The sequence below is a fragment of the Macrobrachium rosenbergii genome, chromosome 22 (assembly GCF_040412425.1).
Source record: "Macrobrachium rosenbergii isolate ZJJX-2024 chromosome 22, ASM4041242v1, whole genome shotgun sequence".
NCBI lineage: Eukaryota > Metazoa > Arthropoda > Malacostraca > Decapoda > Palaemonidae > Macrobrachium > Macrobrachium rosenbergii.
In genome coordinates this window covers 41,541,378-41,565,183 of record NC_089762.1, presented here as the reverse complement: position 1 = coordinate 41,565,183, position 23,806 = coordinate 41,541,378, and the positions used below count along the sequence as shown (strand labels likewise).

Genomic DNA, 23,806 nt, shown 5'->3' with positions numbered 1-23,806 from the left:
CCTGTGGTGGTGCTTAAATACTTTGAAGTATGTTATTACAATATTTAGAAAGAATAAAGATCAAAGTTCCAGTAAACTAAATAGGCAGCAACTACAATGTTATTTCCTCTTTTCTACTTTTTTCCAGAGGTGGGAAGTTTGTGTTAAACATAGGCAGTCTATTATATACTGATATTTCACTGGTGATCAGATGTTATAAGTAGCTTTTTATAGTTTATAATCCAACAAACAGATCAAAATGATAAAATAGTGCCCCTGATCTTTTGCCGTGATGATAGGCTTTATTCTTGGATTTTATAATGTAGGTATGCTCCTAAGTATTGTGTCTCACGTTGAGCTGACAGACACTACTGCATTACAAGGATACTTTCCCAATTTTTCAGGAATGCCGAGGGAGTGATTGAGAGCATGATACGTGCCTGCCGATCGTATTTCCCCATTGAATCAACAGCAGAGATCTTGGAGAAAGTTCGCCCTCTGATGTGTCCCTTTGACATGTCCATGCAGAGGGCAATGGTATATTTTGAACTTTTTCTCCCAACTTCCGTGAGTCCAGAACTCGCCCATTTGAGCTGGGGGTTGTGGAAGGATGAGTTACTAAGTAAGTTGTCAGTTTTAATGTCTGGGCATTTGTTGTGATTACAGTAGTGTAATATGAAAGCCACAGTTAGTTCTGTCTATGTATATTGATAATTGTTTTTGAGGAATTATTCACCTTTTGGACAGCCTTCAATTTTTTCAGCACTCTTATGATTCTATGGAAAACTATGTTTAACAGGCTTTGCTTTAGTCCTGCAAAATGCTTCCTTGTACAGTTTTTGAGGTTCATCCTTTGGGATCCTAGTACTTTTCTCTGTTGCCTGCTTCATGATTTAAAATTTGTTAATCGCATCTCAGTGCTAGAGGGCTTTACTGATCAAACTTCTCATTTTTATTTTGACTGCATAAGATTACAGAATTTCTTTTATTCTTTATTCAGGTATCTGGATTGCTTGCCACAACAGTCACCTTTGGTTTTGGGAAAACAATGTATTTTGGCTGTTTTCAAGACTAGCTTGGCATAACATTGGTTATGTGGATTGGGAAGAACATTTACCAATGGTGTTCACTAAGGTATTGTACCTAGATATTTTCTAAAAGAATGATAAAACTCTTAACACAAATACAAACTTCTGTAGCTGTCTATATTTTATCCATGCTGCAGCTACTTTCATTCTTACTACCCAAAAACTCGTGTCTCAAGGTTCCGTGTGTGCTCCCCAGCATGATGTGAAAGCTCTGCTTCTTCTAAGACCTGCCCATCTATCACTATTCCCCTTTCTTCCCCATATCCTCTTGTGATGATATTGGGAGAAGAAGATCTTTTACATTTTGTATATTTTGTAATCCTTTTATACAAGATGAAGTGTGATAAAGAATTAGGAAATTAACTTGCAGCTAAAAAAGATTTTCAATCAGTGTTTGTAAACAATCATTAAATCTGCTGACAGTAGTTTTTAGTCAGTGTATGAAAGCATAACAGTGTGTTTCCTCCAGTGCTAGTAATTTCCACTCCTGAGATTATGTGTCAATAAAAAGCAGCCCCCCCCCACATCACAAAGCACTACAGAATTAATGAATCAATAAAATGACACCAAAAGGATGAGAAACATGTAGTAAATGATGAAAAATAAAGCATAACTGATACAAAATCAAGGGAGAAGGACAATGTTGTTTTCATTACATGGAGTTGCACCAAAGAATAGGTGGGAGCCTGAGGCAACATAGGACGATTGGGTATTTAGACCTTAATTGGTATGAGTTGCTGCAGCTCACTGTGTTGCAAGAAGGAAGGGCAATATATATGATCATAAATTGAGGTTGTAATGAACAACATTATTGCTTTTGCAGTATGGTTTGAAATTGGGTATGATTTCATCTTTTATTTTTCACTATAGTTGTGTGACCAATAACTTCGGCGATGCATAAGTTCTTACGAAGCCCACATTTTATATGGCATTACAGGTGCTACGATCCTTCCGCTTACCTGTATCATACAAGAAAGCACAAGTTACAAAAGGTGATGGACTTTCACAGTTTTCGTCATCCATGTTTATTGTTGCAAACTTGGTGAGTATGGTTGATTTTGTCACTTTGAAATTGAAATTTGTTGGATGGAAATACAGTAATAGAAAAATATTGCAAGAATACCTCAAGCTGTGTCGTTTTATTCTCTGGGATTCCATCATTGTATTTTGAAACTTAATAGAACATTCTTTGTAGGGTGGAGGCAGTAAGACACAGCAGCATCTGGAGCGATTATTCAAGTCACTAGAATCATATTATCATCCCTCCAATTCAGGCCACTGGAGTCGTCTCTTACACGAGTTCCTGAATAAGCTTACTTTACTCTTCATTAGGAGACTGCACAGGTGATCTTTATTATCATTATTCTCCTTTGGAACTGAACAACTGCATCAGTTTTCTTAAGGTTTTTAGTCAAGTGGGTCGTCGTAAACTGCAGTCCATTCTTAGTCTTAAAAGGTTGAATTCTTTATGCTTTTTAATTAAAATTGTAATGTTTCCATTACAAATAGTGTTATATTGTGGAGAAGGGATGGGAAGGAATGAAGTCATGTTTTGTATATTTCTGTCTGTACCATCAACTGAATTTCTTACAACAGGGAGAGGCATAAAAAACCATCATGGGAAACAGAGGTTGCACCTCACAAGAAGCTAACTGAAGATGAGATCACTGCATTTGTGCGGTGTGTGCAGACCCCAGCCATGCTTGCTATGTTCTCACATGCTGGCACCCATGATGCAGGTGTTGTCTTCCATCGTCTTTCACTTCTTCGTCCAGAAATTGTTACTCCACCACTTTTAGAACAGTATGTATTTTGTCATTGTTTGTTTTTCGTTAACAAATTCACAGATAGATTTTTTCTTTTCACTTATAACCTATAATAGGTCCATTTAGGTGTGCCATATTGAAAAGGTCCTCTTTTTTCTTATAAACTTGACCCAACCAATTGGTTTTTTACTTGATCTACCTGTTGCCATAGTTTGGTTATACTTTATATTGATAATTTTGATAATGTGATAAGGATGGTACATGGGGAAATATGTGTAACCCATGCACAACTATCTAGTAATGATTGCCTCATTAACTTGTCAAGCAGTTTTTTTTATAAACAAATTTGTTTATGCACAGTAATAAGTTTCATTCTACCTGTAGGTTATATTCCTCTCTGGAAACCACTACGGAGCCCCACCGGTTAACTGCATCACTCGAGTGTGTTGTCTGTGTTGCAAGGACAATGGTTCAGGGAGTGAAGTACTATCCTGAAGGACAGACGCATGTCATTCCTCTTCTGCTTCAGACTTTACCAGGCATTGATCCAAATGATATTAGGAAATGCATGGTAAGATCATTTTTCCATTTGTTGCCAAGGGTGTTGTAATTTTTTAGGTAATATTTATTTGTTATTGGAGGATAACCTTTATTTTTAGTTTATTTACATGTTTATCATTTAGTGTTTTATAAACATGTAGTGTTTTAAAAACATGTAGTGATTTATAAACATGTAGTGTTTTAGTGTTTTATAATTTGCTGTTCACTTGGTCAATTTTTCAAAGTTTCCCCTATTTTTCTATTTTAAAGATATATGCAGGCATAAGTAAAATGTCTCCAAACGAGTATAATCTTTTAAAATAGATTTTGTATCTAAGAAAAACCAGAATTTAGAATTTTAGACTTAGTCCTTTTTTTTTTTGACAGGTGACATTCCAGTTTATTTACACCTTAGTAACGCTGGTGCCATTTGTCGATTGTTCAAGTGCATTGGATCAAGTATCAGACTTAACAGAGGTGAGTAGTGAAGTATACAATAGCATAGTCATTATTAATAAATCAGTACTGTTGTAACAGCCTTATCTTTTGTGTTTCCATAATAGTTTGGGTAAAATATCTGTTAGGGGACTCGTTAGCCATCCATTCCAAGAACAGAAACTGATTGGAATGCTCCCTGTGCCTTACAGTTTTCCATCTGGAAGATTCCATGCATGTAAACTTGGTTGTATTTTAAATCCAAAAATATTGCTCTCTGATTTTTAAGATCAAATATGATTTTTGGAGCACTTAATAAATTTGATCTTTACTGCAGGTGGAGCAACAAGTTTGTCTTCAAACAGCAAGCTTTGAGGATTTTGTATTGCAGTTTATGGATAGATGCTTTGCTCTGATAGAGAATTCAACTTTGGAACAAATCACCCAGTTGGACAGGGAGACAGAGAAGATGAACAGAGAAGAGAACATGCTCGAAATGGGTCTCTCCTCAACATTTTCTGCCATATTGACGCAAAGTCATCCAAAGATATACAAGGCAGCACTTCAGCGGCTTCAGACCTTTATAAGTGGGAAGATGATTGAAATCCACGTGGCTGGAAAGTTTGCTGCTAACATGTGTCGATCAGCTGTCAAAGTAAGAATGTCATGTGGGAAAGAATTGTAATATATGCAAAACTAAAGGTTAGATGCTTCTGTTGTTTGTGTTGCTATTTAAAATACTGTGTATTAAGATGATTATATTTCGCTAATTTAATTTCAGGTTAACCCTAAGGAAGCACTCAAGGTATTTGTCCCTGGAGTTTGCCGTCTCTTGTTAGCCCTAACTGACAATGAAGAGGTCAAGAATGAAGAAAACTTAGATGACGAGATATTGTTTAATCTTCTCCTTCTTTCTGAGGTAATTGATAAAGGTTTAAACTTACAGTATAACTTACAGTATTTCATTTCATTTGTATTTGAGCTGTGGAAATATTTTCATTACATAAACTCTTCTATTAAATGATTTGGTTTATATGGGTTATATTTATTACAGAAATATTTTTAATTAATGAATTTTTGGTGATTAACATTCTTTGTGCTAGCAAATAATGTTTCTTCTGCTGAATCTATGATGATGTAAATGGCTTTGGTAAATGATTGAGGAGTACTAAAAAAAAATATTTTTCAGTTGGTGAGATGTGGGGGCCATCTTGTGGAATACGTGCCTCAGATAATGCAGGTTCTACGGCAGACGCTGCATCTAAAGTGCCGAGAAGGGTATCACTTAGCAGGGTCGGTGTTGAGATTCCTCCTTAAATATTTAGGTGTTAGCTTCCCGTCTGAATATCGATCTTTATCATATGACTGGGATACACCCCTGACAGAGTATTTGCCCATAAGGGTAAGTTAGCTGTGCCATTTGAGAGACAGTAGGGATTGTATTCTTTACTTTATTGGTTTAAAAATGGAATTTTTTTGTGTATTTGTAAAATTGACTTAAAAGTTGTCTACAAACAAAACCAATTATCATCTTACAGTATAGATAACATCATTTCAGCCTTGATTACTCTTCAGTATAACAAAATAATGTAGTATCATACAAGATCACAGACAAGATATGATTGTTTAAACTTTTTATTTTAGCACTGGGGAGAAGCCGGTCATATTCACAACCTTGGTATTAAGTGGGTGGAGCCAGGCAAAGCTGAGGAGGAAGCTATGTCAGATCTCGTCCGTACTTTCTTAACCCCTGAGCTGAAGCTGTTGAAGGAAGTTGCCCTTGGGGAAAAGGAAGTGTCCAGGTTTGTTCATTATTCTTTTGAATTGCGTGAAATTTGAATTTTGAGGTAATTACCGACAAAAGCTTGAATAGGAAAATCACGTTTTGTTAAAGTGACGTACATAGTTCTTCGTTTTGGGATAATGAATCTGACAATAAATTACAGTAGATTAAATCAGTTGTAGGATTGTGATGTTCATTCCAAAAAGAAGCCACATTTATATATCTTGTTGTAATAGGCTACATTGGTCACACACATTGGTATTGAATGATAACTAATGCACCATGCAAGGTCACAGACAACACTTGATTGTTTAAACCAGCTGGAAAGTTTATGGCCACCAGCATCTTTACAAGAATGAGAGTTATAGTCAAAATAAAGTATCATAAATACAGAATAGTGATTATTTTTTCTTTTACATAAATTGGACGTGTCCATTGTTATTGGATATATTGATCAGTGTAGAATCCAGCACATCATCCACTCTAACTTGAGTTGGCAGAATAGTTAGAGGAGCATGAAAAGTAATTTTTGGTGGATGACTACTGCTACAATATTACTTAAATACGAAGCTGCTTTTCGATATGACGACTTCGTTAAATAACCTCAGTACTTAGAACACTGATGTTTATTACATTTGACTTTATATCTAACACTCCACCTGAAGTATCACTAATGATCTTGGTATTCTATGTCTTTGTAAACAGCCAGTGACTTTGATAATAAAAAAATACAGGGGAAGGCATTCATGAAATTGATTTTCTTTGCAGGGAGGTTCTTCAACAGAGTCTGAGCATCACACTAGATGTTGTTCTTGGGGCTGGTATTGCTCTCCCACATTGGGGCGAGGAACCCATTGATTTGTAAGTATGAGTTTTATAAGATTATAAGATAATCTAGAGTAACTGGAATCATATAAAGTAAAAGGGTGCAAGCACTTTGGAGAATGTAAAGCTCATGCATTTTACATCAGAGTTAAAGGTGGATGTTTTTGTGGTGTTTTCCTGAAATGAGAAAGTGTTTCTTGTTCTTAATTAGTTTCTTTTTCTTATCAAATGCTAGAATGAATATGGCTGTGAGAAAAGATTCCAGTAGATTTATGACAAGAAAATATGAATTGTGTGTGACGTTGGACACACCCGATTTTCCTTCCAATGTTCGCAAGGCGACGGCAGAGGTCATCTTGCTGTTGGTGAATCAAATGCTTGAAAAGGGATCAGATGATACGAAGGCCTTAAGTCGGGCTATAAGTGTAAGTATTTAATAGTTGATACACTCGTATACATAATGGTTGTTTAGCAGTTGCCTAGAGTATGAAATTTTTAAGAGAAATGAATATTTATGTAGCATAAGTAGATTTTCACTTAGTTTCTTATTAGTTTCTTTTTGCATGAGTGACATTATTTATAGGGATGAAGCCCACAGTTGCTTTATATAGCACATTAGGCAATACTGTAGTTACTGGCAATCTCTTCAACTGAGAGTTGCATGCGTGCACCCTCTACTCCATGAGTTATACGTCTTTTCTGAGTGCCCATTCTCATGATAATTCCTTGCTTCATTTATTGCTTTGTCTTGTTAAAGGAGTTTTGTAAACAATAAGCCCAAACGCTAAAGTGATTTTGACTATTGAAATAGATGGATATGGTTGAATAATTATTCCTTTCCAAATTTGGTTCTTTTGCTAGATATATGTACTGAAAATCCTCAAGAAATTTGATGGTCACAGTTATGTTTAGGTGAGTCTCCTAGATGAACACTTTAGGAAACTGCTTTTAGGACGTTTTAGATATTGATGTTTTTTCATGCTAGGTTAGGTAACAGAAGGATGGTGATGATACCCATATGATAATTGTAAATGACACATGATTGAGGTTTTAAGAAGCTATAATTTATCATTAACTCAATGGAGTGCTTAAAATATTAGCTGATGCACCCCATGAGGAAAGAATGTCTTTCCAGTTAGAAGTTAGTGAACTTTTAAACATGAATACTGTAACTACTGAATTTTTTACATGAATACTGTAACTGTTACTATTTTATTTGTGCTTTTGGAAATTTTAATAAATATGCTCCGTTTTAAACATTTTATATTTCATGTAAAACTTTTTAATTGTACTTTTCAGCATGAGATGTGAAATGTAATTTATTAAACAGAAAAGTTTAATCATGAGTCTCCCTTTCAGATCTATAGTGGTCTCATATTTTTCCACGGTGTTTCCAAAGAAGATTTTGATGCCAGGTGGAAAAGTTTTCAATTTATAAAGGATGCATTAGCAAATAAATTAGCAAGGAACAAGCAGCATATACGATCTCTCTTGATAGAGAGAGCAGTTCTTCATCAAGAAAGTCGTGTTTTAGAAAACAGTACTGTGCATCTAACTGAAACCCATAGTAAAATCATGATAAGTTTACTGCAGTTGTCAACTAGCCAGTATAGTGGGGTGAGTTTTGGAGTTATTTTCGTACTTTGTTTTTATCTAAATTCTTATAAACTTTGTAACTTTCAATTGTATCAGTTTTTGTTAGAAGCTTTTTTATGCGAAGTAGTTCCAAAATATGGAACTCTGTAAATGAGATGAATATAAGGTCCATGGGATTTCCTATGGAAATATTTTGAGTACATCAGTATTCTAAACAATGTTGAAAGTGTAAGAATCAAGAAAATTAATGAGAGATGTTTGTGTGTGGTTCTAGGTTATTAATCTACAATGTCTTTTGGTGAAGGGAAATACAGTCCATTTTTTCTCACATTCTTAAATGTTTCCTTATTAACAAGATAAGTTTTCATTTATTGTTTTAGCTGTAGGCTTATCTGTAATAATTTTTATGTAAGGTTAAAAGTGTTGTCATGCATCATCTGTGACAGTCAACTCTGAAATGAAGCCTAAAGAAATTGATGGCTCCCTCTTGTGGTCTGTCAATGCAAATGTAGAATGTGCCAAATTTCTGCAGAATTTCAGAGCAGCGCTCTGCATCATGGAGCATTGGAGGCGATGGTGCAGATGATACTAGACCATAAAGCAACTTAAATACTGACCGATATATTTCAAGTTTATAATTATAATCTGTTATGTAGTGACTGAGATAATGTAATTTATTTTTCAGGTTCGTAGTAAAGCACAGAGTGTTCTTAGTCAAGTGTTCCAGTATTTCCCTTATTCGTACAAAATTGTCCTGCCACATCTCATAACATACCTCAATGTTGATCCTACAGAAAATCATGAGCAGTTCAAAGGTGAGTTTGGACTTAATTTATTTAATAAAAGTATAGGCAGTTGTTTCATGTATACCTAAATATTTTGGCTATAGGTTAAACAGCCAGCTTAAACACTTGAGTTGCTCATTTAGGAGTGTATCCATCCAACAAAAAATGGATGAGAGCTGGTACTGTATACACATTGTAAGTGGGTCATCTAGCCTAAGAATAGGTGAATGAACAGGCCTACCTTTTAGGGGCTGGAGCTGCTGACCTTTGGGACCAGCTGCCAAAGCTGCATTTATTATGACCAGATCAAACAACAAAGATTCCTGCAAGTGTTTGTTAGGCATTGTCTAGAACTGTCTTTTCTAATAAACCAAGTTTTATGAAATAATAAACAATTATAAGTTTAAAAATTAAACCAATTAATTATGGGATTGTTAATTTTTTTCGGACAATGCCTCATTGAAGTAATACTGCCTCGTCCTTGAATTGAACACATTCATGTAACCTCTGAGTATTTGATGAATTACAGTGATGAATGTATGGTAACAATAATAAGTTTCAACACGTGGTGAATGTCTTACAAACTTATGGATTTAAGTATTCATTATGTCCAGTATTTATTAAGGAGCAAACCCTTCTGACCAACCCTGTAAGAATTTAGTATTAATGGGCATAATGCTTTTATGATAATTGTACCTGGTTGCTGTCAGTTTCATGTGTGTTCCCAAGAAGGGGGTCATGTTGAAATTGAGGAAAAGCAGTTTTCATCATATTTACTTCTGCAATTCATGAAATTATAAGAATTTTAAGATTTACAAATTTTGTACATAATTATTAGTATTGAATATTAAGAAAAACCATCCAAAATTAGGTAATAATTGAAATGTATGTCAAATAGAATGGAAAGCATCCTGTAGAATGTGTTGTTGACCCATGTGTGTGTATTTCATATGATTAGTGCAGTATTCTGCAAAGTACAGTATTTGGTTGTAATGGAGTGATAAAATATGTAAAATACTGTTTATTGATGTAACCTGATTAATTTGATCTTTTCAGGAAGTTTGTATGTTCTTTTGGGCAAACAAAACAAATCTCTGATGGTCCGTAGAGACTGGGAGTCTCTCAATATGTTGTGGCCTGCAGTTATTTCTGCTAAACACTCTGAAAAACCTTCAATTATCAAGTTAATGAATGCTATCTCAGACTCCGTATATTATTACATGGAGCTTTTTGCCATTTATCATAAGGTTAGTGGATATTTTATATTTTTTTGATGCCTGATTAATCATGTTTGAGCTTAATTTGTCTTTTCCTCATATTCTGAATCATATGGATATGGGTTGTTTGCAATGTAATGGCTGATAACTGAAAAAAGAAGTTATTTTTAAAATTTCATCGTATACTGTATCTAGACACCCTTTCTGCATAGAGTTTAGTATACTATAATTGTGTGCTTCATCTTCTCACCTCTTTCCACATACTTTTGTTTTAATAATTATAGGATTCTATTGTGGGTTTTTGTGCTTCTCCATGCTGAATCTTGAGGCAGTGAATCATTGTAGGCATCCACCCTTGGGTTTCCTTCCACTGCAGACCTGTTGCTTATGACAAAGCAGACAAGGTCCATATCCCAGGGAAAAAATACCCATGAGTAGGTTTCAGATTTTGCTTTGATGGCATCTAAAACTGTGCTTGTGTCAGAGAACCCAGGAAATAATAAAACCATTATAATAGAACATCTTCATATGACCCTAGGAAACTCAGTATATCAGCTACATGATGATGAAAAGAATAAGACACATGGAGAAGACTGTTCAAATCAATTGCAGTATAAAGATATCATCAATATTATTATTATTATTATTGTTATTATTATTATTATTTATTGTATCATACTACAGTACCAAGCAGTGGAAGGAAATGCTGTATGTGTTAAGAATTAAATTTTCCAAGAGTGCTTATAACACTTGTCATTTTTTCCCTCAGGTTTCAGATGGTGCCATATCGGCAGCTAAATCTGTGCTTGCATCGGAGAACCCAAGCCCCACTGACTCCTCCGTTAGTCAGGAGGCAATTGATGCAGCATGCCAGCAGTTGGCCAAGATTGGCAACAACAATTATTTCATGTACAATAACCTAATTGAAAAATTGTTCAAACTTCTAGATTCTGGGACGCTGTAAGTATATTTGCACTTATCTATTTTTTTGATAAATTGTTTTGAATGTTGGCTTTGGCATGTTTGCAGCTGATGGAATTTAGTAAAGAATTTTTCCCAATGGAAAATGTTGACCATGGTTGGGTTAGAACAAGCAAACTATAGCAACCTTTTGATGGATGTGAAATGAATTGGAAGTTAATATTTTTGCAAGTTATTTACAATATTATAGTTTGTGTTAATATTTATCTGATAGAAATGAAGGTAAAGCCATGCATAAGTCCTCTATCCTTATTTTAAAGTCTAATCTTTCATGTTTTTATTATTTTGCCAAGTTGTATTTGAGGTTAGTGATGTGATGTACAGTATTGCATTCCTGTTAGCATTCAGAGGGTTAAATTTGCAGTCTTTTCATGCATAAATTGTTAATGAGGAATTCCTTTGCTCTTGTTCCAGGCACTGGCGTTGCCACAACTTGACTCTCAATCTTTTGGGCTGTCTCATCCGTCCAGATGTGACCTATCCAGCCCCTGGTGTTCGAGCAATAACCACAAACTTAATCCACGATAATATTCGAATAAGAGAAGTAAGTGTGTATGACTTTTTAATATAAAAAAAAACACCCAACCTATTTCAATCCCAGTACATTGGAAAAGTTTAACTTCAGTGGTGTTATTGTATCAAATATAAAAGTGAAATTTTGCAATAAACTATAGTATATGCAATATGCAATATTGGAAAGTAAAGCAAAAATCTAAAACAGATGTGTAAGGACAGGAGAAGTATTTGCAAAGTCAGGAAAAGAGAACAGGAGAATAGTATAAAGGAATTATAATGGTAAATAATTTCAAACTTTACATGGATGATTAGTATGAATAAAGTCAATACATATCCTATTAATCTGTAAGGACCTGTATTTAAAAGTTATTTTAATGAGACCATTAAGTCACATTTTGTGACCCTCATAGGGATTGCACCAAGGATTTGTTATTAAAATTGAAAATGGGAGTTGGATAAAGATGAAGTTGCATAACAAATCTTACAGGTTTTATTGGTGGTTGCTAATACTTATGTATCCATCAAAAACCCATTAAGTGTAGAAAACATTTCTTGGCTAATGTCACTGCAAATAATCTCTAGACAGTAATTAGATATATTCTTGTTTGTAATTAGGAGAATAGGATTATAATTTTTTGTGTCACCTTTCCTCTGTGTATGCATTGTATATGAAAATGTTTAAAATCTGGCCTGTGAAATTCAACCAAGGCTTGGAATTTTAGTGTTAGCTGTGCTTTTTTCCCATTGTCAGTACATTATTATTATCTCTTGGAGTATTTACAATAGGAAGTTACTACATAAGTTATCTTTTCAGACTTGCCTGTTCTACATGCCGTGGATTTTGAAAAATCAAAAGAGAAAGCATGTGAAAATAGAAGTAGACCCTTTTAGCCTGGATGGTTCCAAACCAGTTCCTAAAAAAATACCCCCTGGAGATTCAAGACCCGACAATGAGTAAGTGATAAATTTAGCTTGGCATCAACAACGTATAATGGATTGATTAAATGCAGACTTTTCATCCTGTATTGTTCATGAACAGTCATGTGTGTGTGTGTGTTGTTTGCTTATAATAGTTAAAATGCATAGAATTACATGATTATAGTGTAAAATTTAACTTGACAGAATTAACTGATTGTTAAGAGTATACTGTATGTTACTGTTTATTGTCTGCAAGAAGTCATTGCTTGTTTTAATTTTTCTGTTTAGTCTTTTCACTGTCTGGGACACTGAGTGGCTGAAAGTGGTGATCCAGTGCTTGGCTTTATAACCTGATTTTCATAAATCTAAAACCATCATTTTCTGATGTTGGTCTTGGCAAATTCAAATGTTAGCAGATAAGTAAGATAGCGTTCAGTTTATCTTTTACAAAAGCTATCTACTGTTGTTAATCCATGGAAAGATGGTGAAGCTGAAGTAAAACATGGTTCTTTTACAGGTGGTTGCAGTATGATAGCAGTAAGAAGATTGAAACAGAAGAGCAGTGGGAGGAGTCGCGTTATGTTGAGAAGACTTACCTTGGATGGTATACATGGCCCAGGTATGGTTTTTGGAGGACCTGAAGTTCATTGTCTTGGGGTGATGATAAATGCTGTAGATCCTGATTCTTGTACACAGTATGTGCTTACAAAAATGCCTTTTAAATCCCTTCTAGTGTGTCTGCAAACGATAAACATTATTTGTCAGGTGGTTAAGAGTTCTCTACTTCTGTTGTCCACACAAATTAATAAAGAATAACGTTCAGTAAGCTTCACGAGGATAAACTTGAGTATGAGGTAGAAGTTTATGTAAAATATTTGTAATACATATGATTCCATGTGTATTACACATTCTGTGTCATTCTTAGAACATTCTCAAATTTTTGGTTAAGAAAATTAGTAATGGGTTTGAATGCTTTATTTGTAAAGGAATTGTAGAAGAGCAATATCAGCTCTTAGCAGAATTTCTTTCAGGCTTGAACATAATACAGTAACAAAAATTGTTTGAGAGTTACAAGTTTGTGGGGAATTCTGGTTGAGACAACCTCGTAGGTTGATGTAAAAACTTGTAACTGAATTTCTAAGTGTTGTATATTCATCAATAAAGATTACAAGGACAAAATGACGAGAAATGAGTACATTCGTGTCATTTATTTCTCAGTCAAGATTACATGTTCTTTTAAAACTTAAATAGTTGCAAATTAGATGACTAAGGAAAGTTTACCGTATGTTTTCCTTTCTTCAGAGAGATGACGGTCTACGCCCCTCCATCCAAGCAGCCTCCTCTGGATAGAAAAAGGGAAGACCTGAAAGAGGAGGAACGTGTACTGTATGATTTCTTCACATCTGAGCGCTGTGTTGACAAACTGGTTTCCTTTCTGTCTTTAGAGGAGAACAAAGAACGTGATAGCTTTAACAATCGTCGTTATTGGGTTTTTAAGGTGAGTTTTTTTACATTGCTGTAGTTAGGGTTACATTCAAGAGATAATTGTTAATTAGTGTTTTTGTATAGGCTATTAAATGTTTCCACATACTGACAATAATTTTCATATACTCAAAATTATCTTGAAAGTGGGTACTGTTAAGGACATATAGTACTTGAGTTCTTTTTTTTAACACAATATAGCTTGTTTTTCAAACTGCCAAAACCAAGTTTTTGTGAAAAAGGTATTAATGTTGAGTAGATTGTTTTCGAAAGCACAGGCTGTGCTGCTTCTGTGCACAGAAAGAGGAAATTAAGGATGCATTTTGTTGACAGTTTTGTTGCAAGGTTATTTGTATCTGTCAGACATAGTTATTAGAAGTGAATTAGTTACTGATGCATTTGTTTTCTTCCCATTTTCAGGGGCTCTTCAGAAATTTTGGGGACACATTTTTGAAGCAGTTTGAAAGCCACATTAGAAAACTTGTGGAGGAGACGCACAAAAGTAGTCAGAGGTGCGCCACTGAAATAATTACGGGTTAGTATAGGTATCTGTCTATTTACCATTGCCATTATACTTTGTTACAAAAGATTGTATATATTTGATGTATTGGAGAAAATTTTCAAACAAGGAAATCATATAGATTATTGCTGAAGGACAATTTTTTGGGTTGAGTGAAACTGAAGGCTTTGTTTGGGTTTACAATCTGAACATGTCAAAGTTGTAACTTTTTTGAAATATATATGTATGTACTTTGGAAGTAGATATTATAAAATTATGCACAGTGTTACTTTTAATGTTGCAATACTGGTTGTGGAGTCCATTTCAAGTGTTATTTTTATTTGTTGCATGTTCAAAAATAGAAAATAATGAAAATATTTTTGTATGTTCAAAAATAGAAAACAACAAAAATATTAAATCAAAATGAGGAGGTTGAATTAGCTGAAAATTTTTTATGGATGGCATCACTTGCAGCCATTAGAATTGCATGGGTTGACATTTACATACATGGCTGCAAATGACATCTACACTAAGTATTAGATGAAGACAGTAGTTATTTTAGGTTAGGAATTCAATTTTGGTCCGAACAAATTTTTTTTCTTGTCCATCTGCCTTGACATACCTCTTGATACCTTGCAGGTATGATTCGGGGTAGCAAGCACTGGACATTTGCTAAGCATCAAGCCCTGTGGGCTATGCTGAAGCCAATAATTCAGACAGGAATATCCAATGTGACGGTTGAGACAGTCGAAGATTGGGGCACTTGTATGGCCACAGCAAGTGCAGACAGAGATCCCAACAGACTTTCACCTCTGCTAGAGCTTTTGTTAGATGAGCCTCTCAGGGCGGGTGAAAGTGCCTTCAACGTTTCAAGGTAGTGTTGTTTTTCTGTAAAAGGAATTTTGTTAATTCCAGGTGACTAGTAAAAAAGGTTTTCAGAAAGCTTGTTTTTCCATGTATAGTAAACTCCCTTCTAACCGGCACCCTTGGGGCCAAGACTGGCAGCTATTTAAATATGACACTTGGTCGAGAGGTGGTCTTATCAGTTTTTATTGATGTAAATTCTTTTAAAAGATAAAAACAGAGTTTATAAATATTAAGGGAAATAATATAAATGATGAAATACAGCATTAAACTATATGCTTATGATTATGACAGGGGCTGTATCATAGTGAAGTATTGTGTTGGCGTGTATGTAACCCATATTTAGACTTCCTATAGTCCACTTTAGTACACTGTCAAGTCTGGACAAGCTAGCCTATGGTATGCTAAGTAGTAAACAACAAAAATTACTGTATATTTTGTTTAAAGTCACACTAAATTCACTTTTATCAAATATTGCCTGTGTATACTGTCAATTTTCAGTAAGCCAGCTATTGTTATACAATGAATACAAAATATGTTTCATTCAGAATTATGTACTTTATATATTCATATAATTTTTCACTTTTTTTTTTGCTGGTTGCTCAAGAGTTATTGTTAACTTAATACTGGAAACAAGTATGTTTACTATAATAACTGAATTGTACACTGAAGTAGGCAATGGTCTTTTAAGGAGAAGGCTGATTAAATATTTTTGATAGCTTCATAGATGTTGATGTTTGGTGACTAATTTTACCTCGATGTCTCTTCCAGTTTTCTGCAAGTTTTGATGGAGCTATTTAAGATCATATATGTTTTATAGTTTTTGTTTCTTCATAAATCCATTACATATTTCCCTGCTTTAATGTTTCATTTTATTTGTGACAGCCGTATGTACATGTTGATGGGTGGTCTTGGCCAGCAGGAATGGAGAGTATCAGAATTGTGTCATAGGCTTTTAGAGTACCTTCGACCTTCTCTGTCTCATCCATACAAGAGCATACGAGACAGAATGGGAAGGTGAGTAACTGTGCTTATGTTTTTTTCAGGTGTTTTGCCACTGAAATTTCCTCTTTATGTAATTCTTTGTTGTTTTGGTCATCTAGGCTGATTTTTTTATGTCACAAAATGCAGGCATCATATAAATGGCTAGGGTTTTGTTCAGTGAAATGGTAAAATAAAAATATATGTCAATTAAAATTATGGATTTTTGTGTGGTTCCCTGAAACATAAGATGCATAATTTTGGCAAAATCACTTTTTTTATATGTAATTTGACTCTTTTAGTATTACTGTAGCTTAATCATAAAGTATTTCTAATAATGCCTCCATTTTTAAAGTTCAATTGATTTTGGTCAAAAGGCAGACAACAGTACAATAGGGGTCAGAGGTACAAAAATTGATATATACGCAGTATGATGTATAATGTAGAATGAGTATGTTAAAGTAGTGTTCCTTGCAGATAGCTTCCAAATGTTTTTGTATTAATCAATTCTACATCTCTTTTTCAGCGTTTTAACAGGTATCTTCATGTTTGACCTGGTTATACCTGGAGGAGTCCCCTCTAGGTACCCAAACTCAACAGAGTTTATAGAATTTTTAATTCCTCAATTGTCAGTCCTGATCCAGGAGACTAGTTCTGGAGCAGCCCAAGATTCTGACATGGAGAGTTCTGGTATGTCTGCTCTACAGCATGAATATTCTCTCTCTCCAAGTGGTAGTCTTATGTTCAGTGACGGAGCTGTTCCACCAATGTTAGGTTTAAGTAGTGCCTCTTTGAGTGACAGTGATAGCATAACCAAAGTACTTCATGCTGTGCACAAGGATGAGGAAGCGGCAGCAAAGTTCTCTGAAATGCATCAGCTGGTGAACATAGGTAGTCTGAAACCTTCATGTCTCCTGAATACACGAGATGGTAAAGATGCTTTCAGAGCCTCTGCCAAAATTAAACTGCGTGACAGCTGTGATATTTCTAGTGATGTCATTTGTGAACCTATGGAAGTTATGTCATCTGATTCTGTTCTTCTGAAAAACAATGTGCATGACAATCATGTAAAAAGTCCTGTTAATGGATTCATTGTCGCATCTGGAACAGAAGAAAGGAAAGTTGCAATAAGGCTGATGAACACAGTGTGTCGTTGGCTTGTGGGCCAGATGGGAAGGAGTTACAATGGCATTGCACCTCATATGTATAGGTAAGTGTTTGTTGTTTTGAATAGAAATTTGACAAACTTTATTTTGTATGTTTTTCTGTCATTCAGTTGAAGTACAGTTCAGCTGGGCTCATCCATCTAAGGAAAATTTTCAATTGAAGCACAGTTCAGCTGGGCTCATCCATCTAAGGAAAATTTTCAATTGAAGCACAGTTCAGCTGGGCTCATCCATCAAAGGAAAATTTTCCTTTCCATTTTCACTCATAAATGTGGTTGCAAATATGAACAACCTCTCCTATTGGCATGCTAATTAATGTCCACGTGGTAGCCCAAGGTCCAACTAGCTAGCTGTCTGTCTTTTTGTTTATCTAGTTCATCTCCCAGATGGTTCATTTAACCATTGTAATTAGTATGTTTTCCATTTGCCCTTCTGTTATTCCATCTTCCTCTAGTTCATGTGCCTTTCCTTCATTCAAAAAGTTTTCAGAATACTTCCTCAATCATTCCAGTTTCTCTGTAATTACAGTATTTCTTTTTTTCTTTTTTAACTATTTTACACCTTTCCTTAGACAGTTTGTTGTTATGAATGTTTTCCCTTGCCTTTTCTGTGTTGATATTCTTATTTCACTCATAAGTCCTCTGTTTCCTTGTCACTTTCTTCATTTAGAATATTTTCAAAATACTGCCTACATTGTTCCGATATCCTTATATATTCTGCTTTCTGTGTTCCAGTTTTAACTTTTATGTTATGCATTATAAGTCAGTTGTTATAATATGCATTATAAGTCAATTCAGACAGCTTCCATCATAATGATAAATGCCAGTTCCTCAAGATAGATCTATTTGCAGGTTTTTGCCACATTTGTGCCAGCTGGAAAGTGTGGATAATGATCCCGAGCTACGGAATAACTGTGTAGCAGCTTTGGCATTAATGAGCCAAGGGCTTGTAATTCCAGAAAGAATACCAGCTTTTCTTGAAGCAGTTTCCCAAGTTTCACAAAGCAGGTAATTATGTCAGTTATGTACCAAATACTGTCAGTGCGTGTTGGTGTGTGTTTCACGTAGCATGACTCGAATGTACCAATTTACATATAGTAAGTGATATTACAATAATACTGTAGTGGCAGTTACGTTGTTTAGCATTATAGGTAGATAACTGCCATTTAGTTGAAATTGCATACTCATGGAATTTGAATTACAGTAACATTAGTACTTGTACCCTTTTGGAACATAACTGCCTTAAATAATGAAGCCTGTTGTATATATAATGACTTTCCACTTTATGCCAGTTGGTGGCGAGCTCGTGCTGCAGTATTATCCTTGCTCCAAGTTGCCGTTTTCACAAACATGTTCACCATATTGAACCACGAATCGGCTTCATCAAAAATACAAGAGTTGGTAGTCGGTCTTCTGTCTGATGTGCGACTTGAAGTACAACAAATGGCATCGACAGTACTGAGTGGATTAATTCACTGCAAGTTTATCCAGGCTGAGGAAAAACTTTTGGTAAGGCGAAATCAAGTTTTGATCATTTTCTGTCAAAGAACATTGTCTTAATACTAATCTATATTAAATACCCATTTTACAATTCATTGAATGTTCCCTTTTAAGAATAAGAATACTAATCAGTCTATGATCAAAAGCAACATTCATCATTGGAACCTGTGTTAACACTAAAGTTGGGTGGGATGAAACTCCATCCTTCATAGTAGAAAATAATCTTAACATCATCACAAAGAGAATGTTAGTGACACACTAAAAAGTGAAAATTGTATCACAGTAAGTATATACTAGAGAGAACAACTCATCACAACTAATTCTGGCCACAGCAAAATATCACCAAACACCAATGCATAAAAATGCATGAAATATTGTGGATGAAATACCTATTGTATTGAACTGTAAGTTAAAAAGTTAAATTAATAAGCTATAATCTAATTTGAAATCGAGCAATATTTAGTAATATTTAGTCATTTATAAATTAATGTAATTTTGTTTCATCTGATATATATGCATAAAATTTTGACGCATGTATATTGGATGAATGGCCCATGTGATCCAAGTTCTTGAATGCCGAGAATAATGTCAACACACATATTTCTGGAACTTCTCTATATCAATCCACAACAAAGGTTTAGTCTGAGATGCAGTAAGATGAATTTTCATGAGACCAAACTGTTTTGGTAAGAATATTCATCTGACATCACATCTTCATAGTAAAATTCTGTTAACACTAGGCTTCGATTGCTTAATTTTTCAAAAGTTATGCATAGATAATTCAATTTGGTTAAAGTACTGTACAGTACTCTGTAATAGTACAGTACTACCAGTTGTATTGTAATAACTATTTTTGAACTGTGACTCTTACAGGATGAGTTTACTTCAAAGTTACAAAATGGTCGCAAGAGGAAGAGAAAACGAAAGGCGCCACTAACAGCGCAACAAGTATTGGAGCTCCATGCTGCAGTTTTAGGGCTGTGTGCTTATGTTAGTGCCTTCCCATATGATGTGCCAGACATGCTGCCTCAAGTCTTGGTCACATTAAGTGAACATCTGAACGATCCACATCCGATACCAGTAAGTTTTTGATTTCAACTCCATGGAAAAGGTTTGTTTCGTATTAATTTGATTGAAAAGGTTTGTTTCATATTAATTTGAGAGATGGGTAAAGTAGCACTTCTTTTGCATTAATTTCATTCCTTTGCTCCTTACAGGCAACCATAAAAACAACTCTGAGTAATTTTAGAAGAACGCATCACGACAACTGGCGCGACCACAAGCAGAAATTCACAGAGGACCAGTTAGTTGTGTTAACGGATCTTCTGCTTTCTCCATCGTATTATGCCTAGGTTTTCCTCTGACTTCCAGTAATAGCTGGTCTTAAACTTTTAACAAAAGCATTTGATAATCTTCTTAGCTTCAGTTCTTTTACCATCATGCCATTTATTTGTCTTTCTTAGTGTTTGGCTTTCTTTTTTCCACCAACAAATATTGGTGTTGTGGGTATAGTTCTGTTAAGCATTTTAAATTCAGTACCTGTATAGTAAATGTATAAATTCCAGTTGTTTCAAGCAAGAGTAAGAGTTGTAAAATAACAATTAAGTGAAAATACTTCCTCAACCCACTGTATTGGTGAAATTTCCCTAGTTAAATTCAGTGAGTTCTTGTTATCCTTATAAAACAGAATACCCATTGTAATTATGAAATGCCGTCATTACTTTTCTGTTGCTTAATGTTATTGGGGATTATAGTAGTTTTTTCCTCCTCCCAGAAAACATTGGCATATTTTTTCATGTTTAAATTTTTTTCTGCACAATAGCTGTCACGGTTGATTAGGTTTACAGGAATTCATTTTCTCACAATGGGATGGCTACTGCTCCTCATATTCAAGCATGCCCATTCGTGGTGGACTGGATGTCAAGTATTTATAAAATTCATGAGCTTTTTCTTTCTGGCTATCTGCCCTTCAAATTGCATAACGGTATACCTCAAAGAAACCATAGACATTGAACACACTGGGTTATCCAACAAGAGCTGCCTTTTGTATATTTTGGAGAAACCAACATTTGAATTGTATATGTGTATATTCACACTATATGTTTCCCTTTACCTTGAGATTTTTGTGAAATAATAAAAAAGCTGGTCATTGTTGTTAATGGTAATGTTTTTGGACACAATGGTGTTGTGCCAGAGCGTCAAATTAAAGGATTATGCATTTTATCTTTAACCAGCTTTTTATTTTTCCAGGGTAAAGCTGGTTAAGCATGTAGTGACATACCTGACTGCTTATGTTGTGTCCCCACCTGTTATATTATTTATTTATACAATATACTACCTTGTATTTATAGGACTGAAAAACTAGGGTCATGTTGATAATTGTTATGATGCTCAACTTATGCCATTATTTTTTTTTTGTAAAGGCAGACAAGTCATTTTCTTTCCAGTAGTAAAAGATAGCCTAAGCCAAGCATTATCAGTTACAGAAGTTTGTTGCTATATCAGTTTAATTCCTTTTGATGAAAATGTTGGATGTAAGCCAAAATATTGATTTAGTGATCCTAACCTCTCTGCCACACCTGTATCTTGGTTGTTGTATGGAATCCTATAAAAAAAAAAATCTGGCTTTTGATTGTCTTTTTATATGTGGAAGGGCTGGGCTTGTTTGAAAAATACTGGTATTGGGTAATGTTTATCTCGTAAGGCTTATCGTGTAAGATTGTACCATATTCACCTTATATTTTAACAGTGGAAAATACTAATTTCTAAGAACAAAGGAATTGAAATTGACTTCTTTCTTATTCTGGATACTATTCTGAAATTCCTCAGGTTTTTCTGGAGGACGGAATTACTTATTTTAAAGGTGGGTTATTCATTCATCCGTAGGAACTTCCAGTTATTCCTATTGCAGCCAAACTATTTTGTTGTTGCCCCCATTGACAGAAGCATTTTTTTTTATGAAGTAATGAAATTTGTTGAAATACAGTACAGTACATCCCATTTGTTAAGTCTAGCATCATCAAAGATTATAATGAAAAGCTAAGCACTTGTCTATTTTTATCTACTGTGATATGTAGATTGATATAGTACAATAAGGAACAGACCATGTTATAATTTATTCAAGCATTGTTAACCCATATATTTGTAGGAATGAAATTATTTAGTGGCTTCTTTTATGTATAGATTGATTCTTCTTTTACACATTTTATAATTTTGTTTTTCTATATTACATAAATACGTATGCTTGTATTTTTATAATAAAACTTAATATTTTTTGGTATTCTCAACTAAAGAAGTTAAGAAACCATAATGAAATGTGTTCCTAACATTGTTTTCCTCAGTTTTTGGTTGAATCAACTGTTCTATGTTCATCACTATAATCTTTTCGTTTTTGTACGTTTCGGTAGCTACCAGTTTTCTTAATTGTGATTGAGATAATTAAAGCTCAAACTTTTTAACATGTGATAATAAAAGATCATTTGAATATTGGATATCATGAATGACTCACTCAGAGGAGATATCCTTCAAGATTTTGTCTGCAGTATTATATATATCCAGAAAGGGATAGTATACTCCTTTGAGTAAGTAATTTTTTATGTATAAAACTGTTTGCTTTTGCTTTGTGTATCATTGTACCTGAATTTTCATGAAATATAAATATGAAATGTGGAAAAATGAAAGCCAAGAAAGAAATGAAAAATACATTTCTAATACTGGACGCAGTGCTATGCAGTCAAATTGCAGCCTAAAGCGAAAGAATACGGTTAAGGAATATATTGTCCGTACAGTAACAGCAACTGAACAGAAGAGAAGCATTATTTTGATTCATAAAATTCTGGTTGGATGCTCAAATCTGGCAAAAGATGGATACTCCTGTAATAAATTTATAGGGCGAGATACAAACTGTAAAAATATATTATGGAAAAGGAAGCATTCCAGCTGTAGAAAAATGAGAACTTGGAAAGATCATTGTAACAGATGTCCCGAATGGAATAGAAAGAGGAAATGCCATAGAACAGGTAAAAGATTAGAACCCTGTTTATAGGATTTGATGAATAATGAAAATGACAGCAAAAAGATTGATATCTTGAAATCTAAAGAGATGGAAGATCATGTAAAATGCTCACCAAAGCATTGTATAATGGTGCTGAGAATTCCAGAAATTTGAACAATCACAACAAATGTACTGGAAAAGTTGCCCAAAGTGTATTTTTTCATAGGTCTTTGCATAAACAAAAATGAATCTGTGTGCTTCACATATTCAGTCAGAAGAGCAAAAGTGTATGCAAGTTATGTGGACCCATCACAAAAAACTATTTAGTTCAGAACTATATCACTGAGTGGCTGGTCTGTTATGAAAATAGGTTTGAAAAGGGAATGCGCTAGGGAATCTTAGGACCATCTAACACCTGGAGTTATGCAAAAAGGGAAAGGACATAGTTGTTGGTGTTTATTTTTGGAGTATGGCTTGTATTTTTGCAGAGGGGGTGATGCACTGGTGGAGATGAAGGGGGTTTGTGTTGTGACTCGAGTGTGAAGTGGCTGATGTCTTCAGCGTTGGCGGAAATAGCTAGATAAGAATAGCTAATGTAACTATTGAAACGGATACATGTTCTACTCAGAGATAAAAATTGGTAGTGTATAGTAAGAGATTAAATGGAAGCCAGGTTGATGAAACGTTCAATGTTAATATCGATAATGGAAGATTGGGAATTACTGTTTTAATTAGGAAACAGCGAGTAAAGATTGTCAATGATGACGGTAAAATTATGATAAAATGCATGGGAAAAATGAGTACATGTATATGTGGACTACTAAGAGTAGTCCTGTAATAATTCAACACTTATGCCTAGCGCTTACACTAGAAGTGTTACGCGTTATCGATA

General features: G+C 34.5%; 1 protein-coding gene across 2 annotated transcripts in view; it reads left to right on the top strand.

Moving 5' to 3' along the window:
• Positions 1 to 22,538, top strand: part of LOC136850791 (proteasome activator complex subunit 4-like) — a 50,539-nt gene extending 28,001 nt beyond the window's left edge. For both annotated transcript variants that reach the window (XM_067124790.1, XM_067124789.1), the window contains 29 exons: positions 384 to 601; positions 980 to 1,113; positions 2,005 to 2,109; positions 2,263 to 2,411; positions 2,664 to 2,870; positions 3,218 to 3,404; positions 3,761 to 3,850; positions 4,146 to 4,463; positions 4,590 to 4,727; positions 4,998 to 5,210; positions 5,453 to 5,610; positions 6,360 to 6,452; positions 6,652 to 6,841; positions 7,776 to 8,033; positions 8,698 to 8,827; positions 9,854 to 10,044; positions 10,784 to 10,974; positions 11,410 to 11,539; positions 12,326 to 12,465; positions 12,947 to 13,048; positions 13,732 to 13,927; positions 14,332 to 14,446; positions 15,050 to 15,284; positions 16,160 to 16,291; positions 16,782 to 17,465; positions 18,273 to 18,428; positions 18,713 to 18,929; positions 19,794 to 20,000; positions 20,138 to 22,538. In XM_067124790.1, coding sequence (XP_066980891.1) covers positions 384 to 601; positions 980 to 1,113; positions 2,005 to 2,109; positions 2,263 to 2,411; positions 2,664 to 2,870; positions 3,218 to 3,404; positions 3,761 to 3,850; positions 4,146 to 4,463; positions 4,590 to 4,727; positions 4,998 to 5,210; positions 5,453 to 5,610; positions 6,360 to 6,452; positions 6,652 to 6,841; positions 7,776 to 8,033; positions 8,698 to 8,827; positions 9,854 to 10,044; positions 10,784 to 10,974; positions 11,410 to 11,539; positions 12,326 to 12,465; positions 12,947 to 13,048; positions 13,732 to 13,927; positions 14,332 to 14,446; positions 15,050 to 15,284; positions 16,160 to 16,291; positions 16,782 to 17,465; positions 18,273 to 18,428; positions 18,713 to 18,929; positions 19,794 to 20,000; positions 20,138 to 20,272 — 5,419 coding nt within the window. In that variant the 3' untranslated portion in view covers positions 20,273 to 22,538. The remainder of the gene's footprint in view (positions 1 to 383; positions 602 to 979; positions 1,114 to 2,004; positions 2,110 to 2,262; positions 2,412 to 2,663; positions 2,871 to 3,217; positions 3,405 to 3,760; positions 3,851 to 4,145; positions 4,464 to 4,589; positions 4,728 to 4,997; positions 5,211 to 5,452; positions 5,611 to 6,359; positions 6,453 to 6,651; positions 6,842 to 7,775; positions 8,034 to 8,697; positions 8,828 to 9,853; positions 10,045 to 10,783; positions 10,975 to 11,409; positions 11,540 to 12,325; positions 12,466 to 12,946; positions 13,049 to 13,731; positions 13,928 to 14,331; positions 14,447 to 15,049; positions 15,285 to 16,159; positions 16,292 to 16,781; positions 17,466 to 18,272; positions 18,429 to 18,712; positions 18,930 to 19,793; positions 20,001 to 20,137) is intronic.
• Positions 22,539 to 23,806: the final 1,268 nt, after the last annotated feature.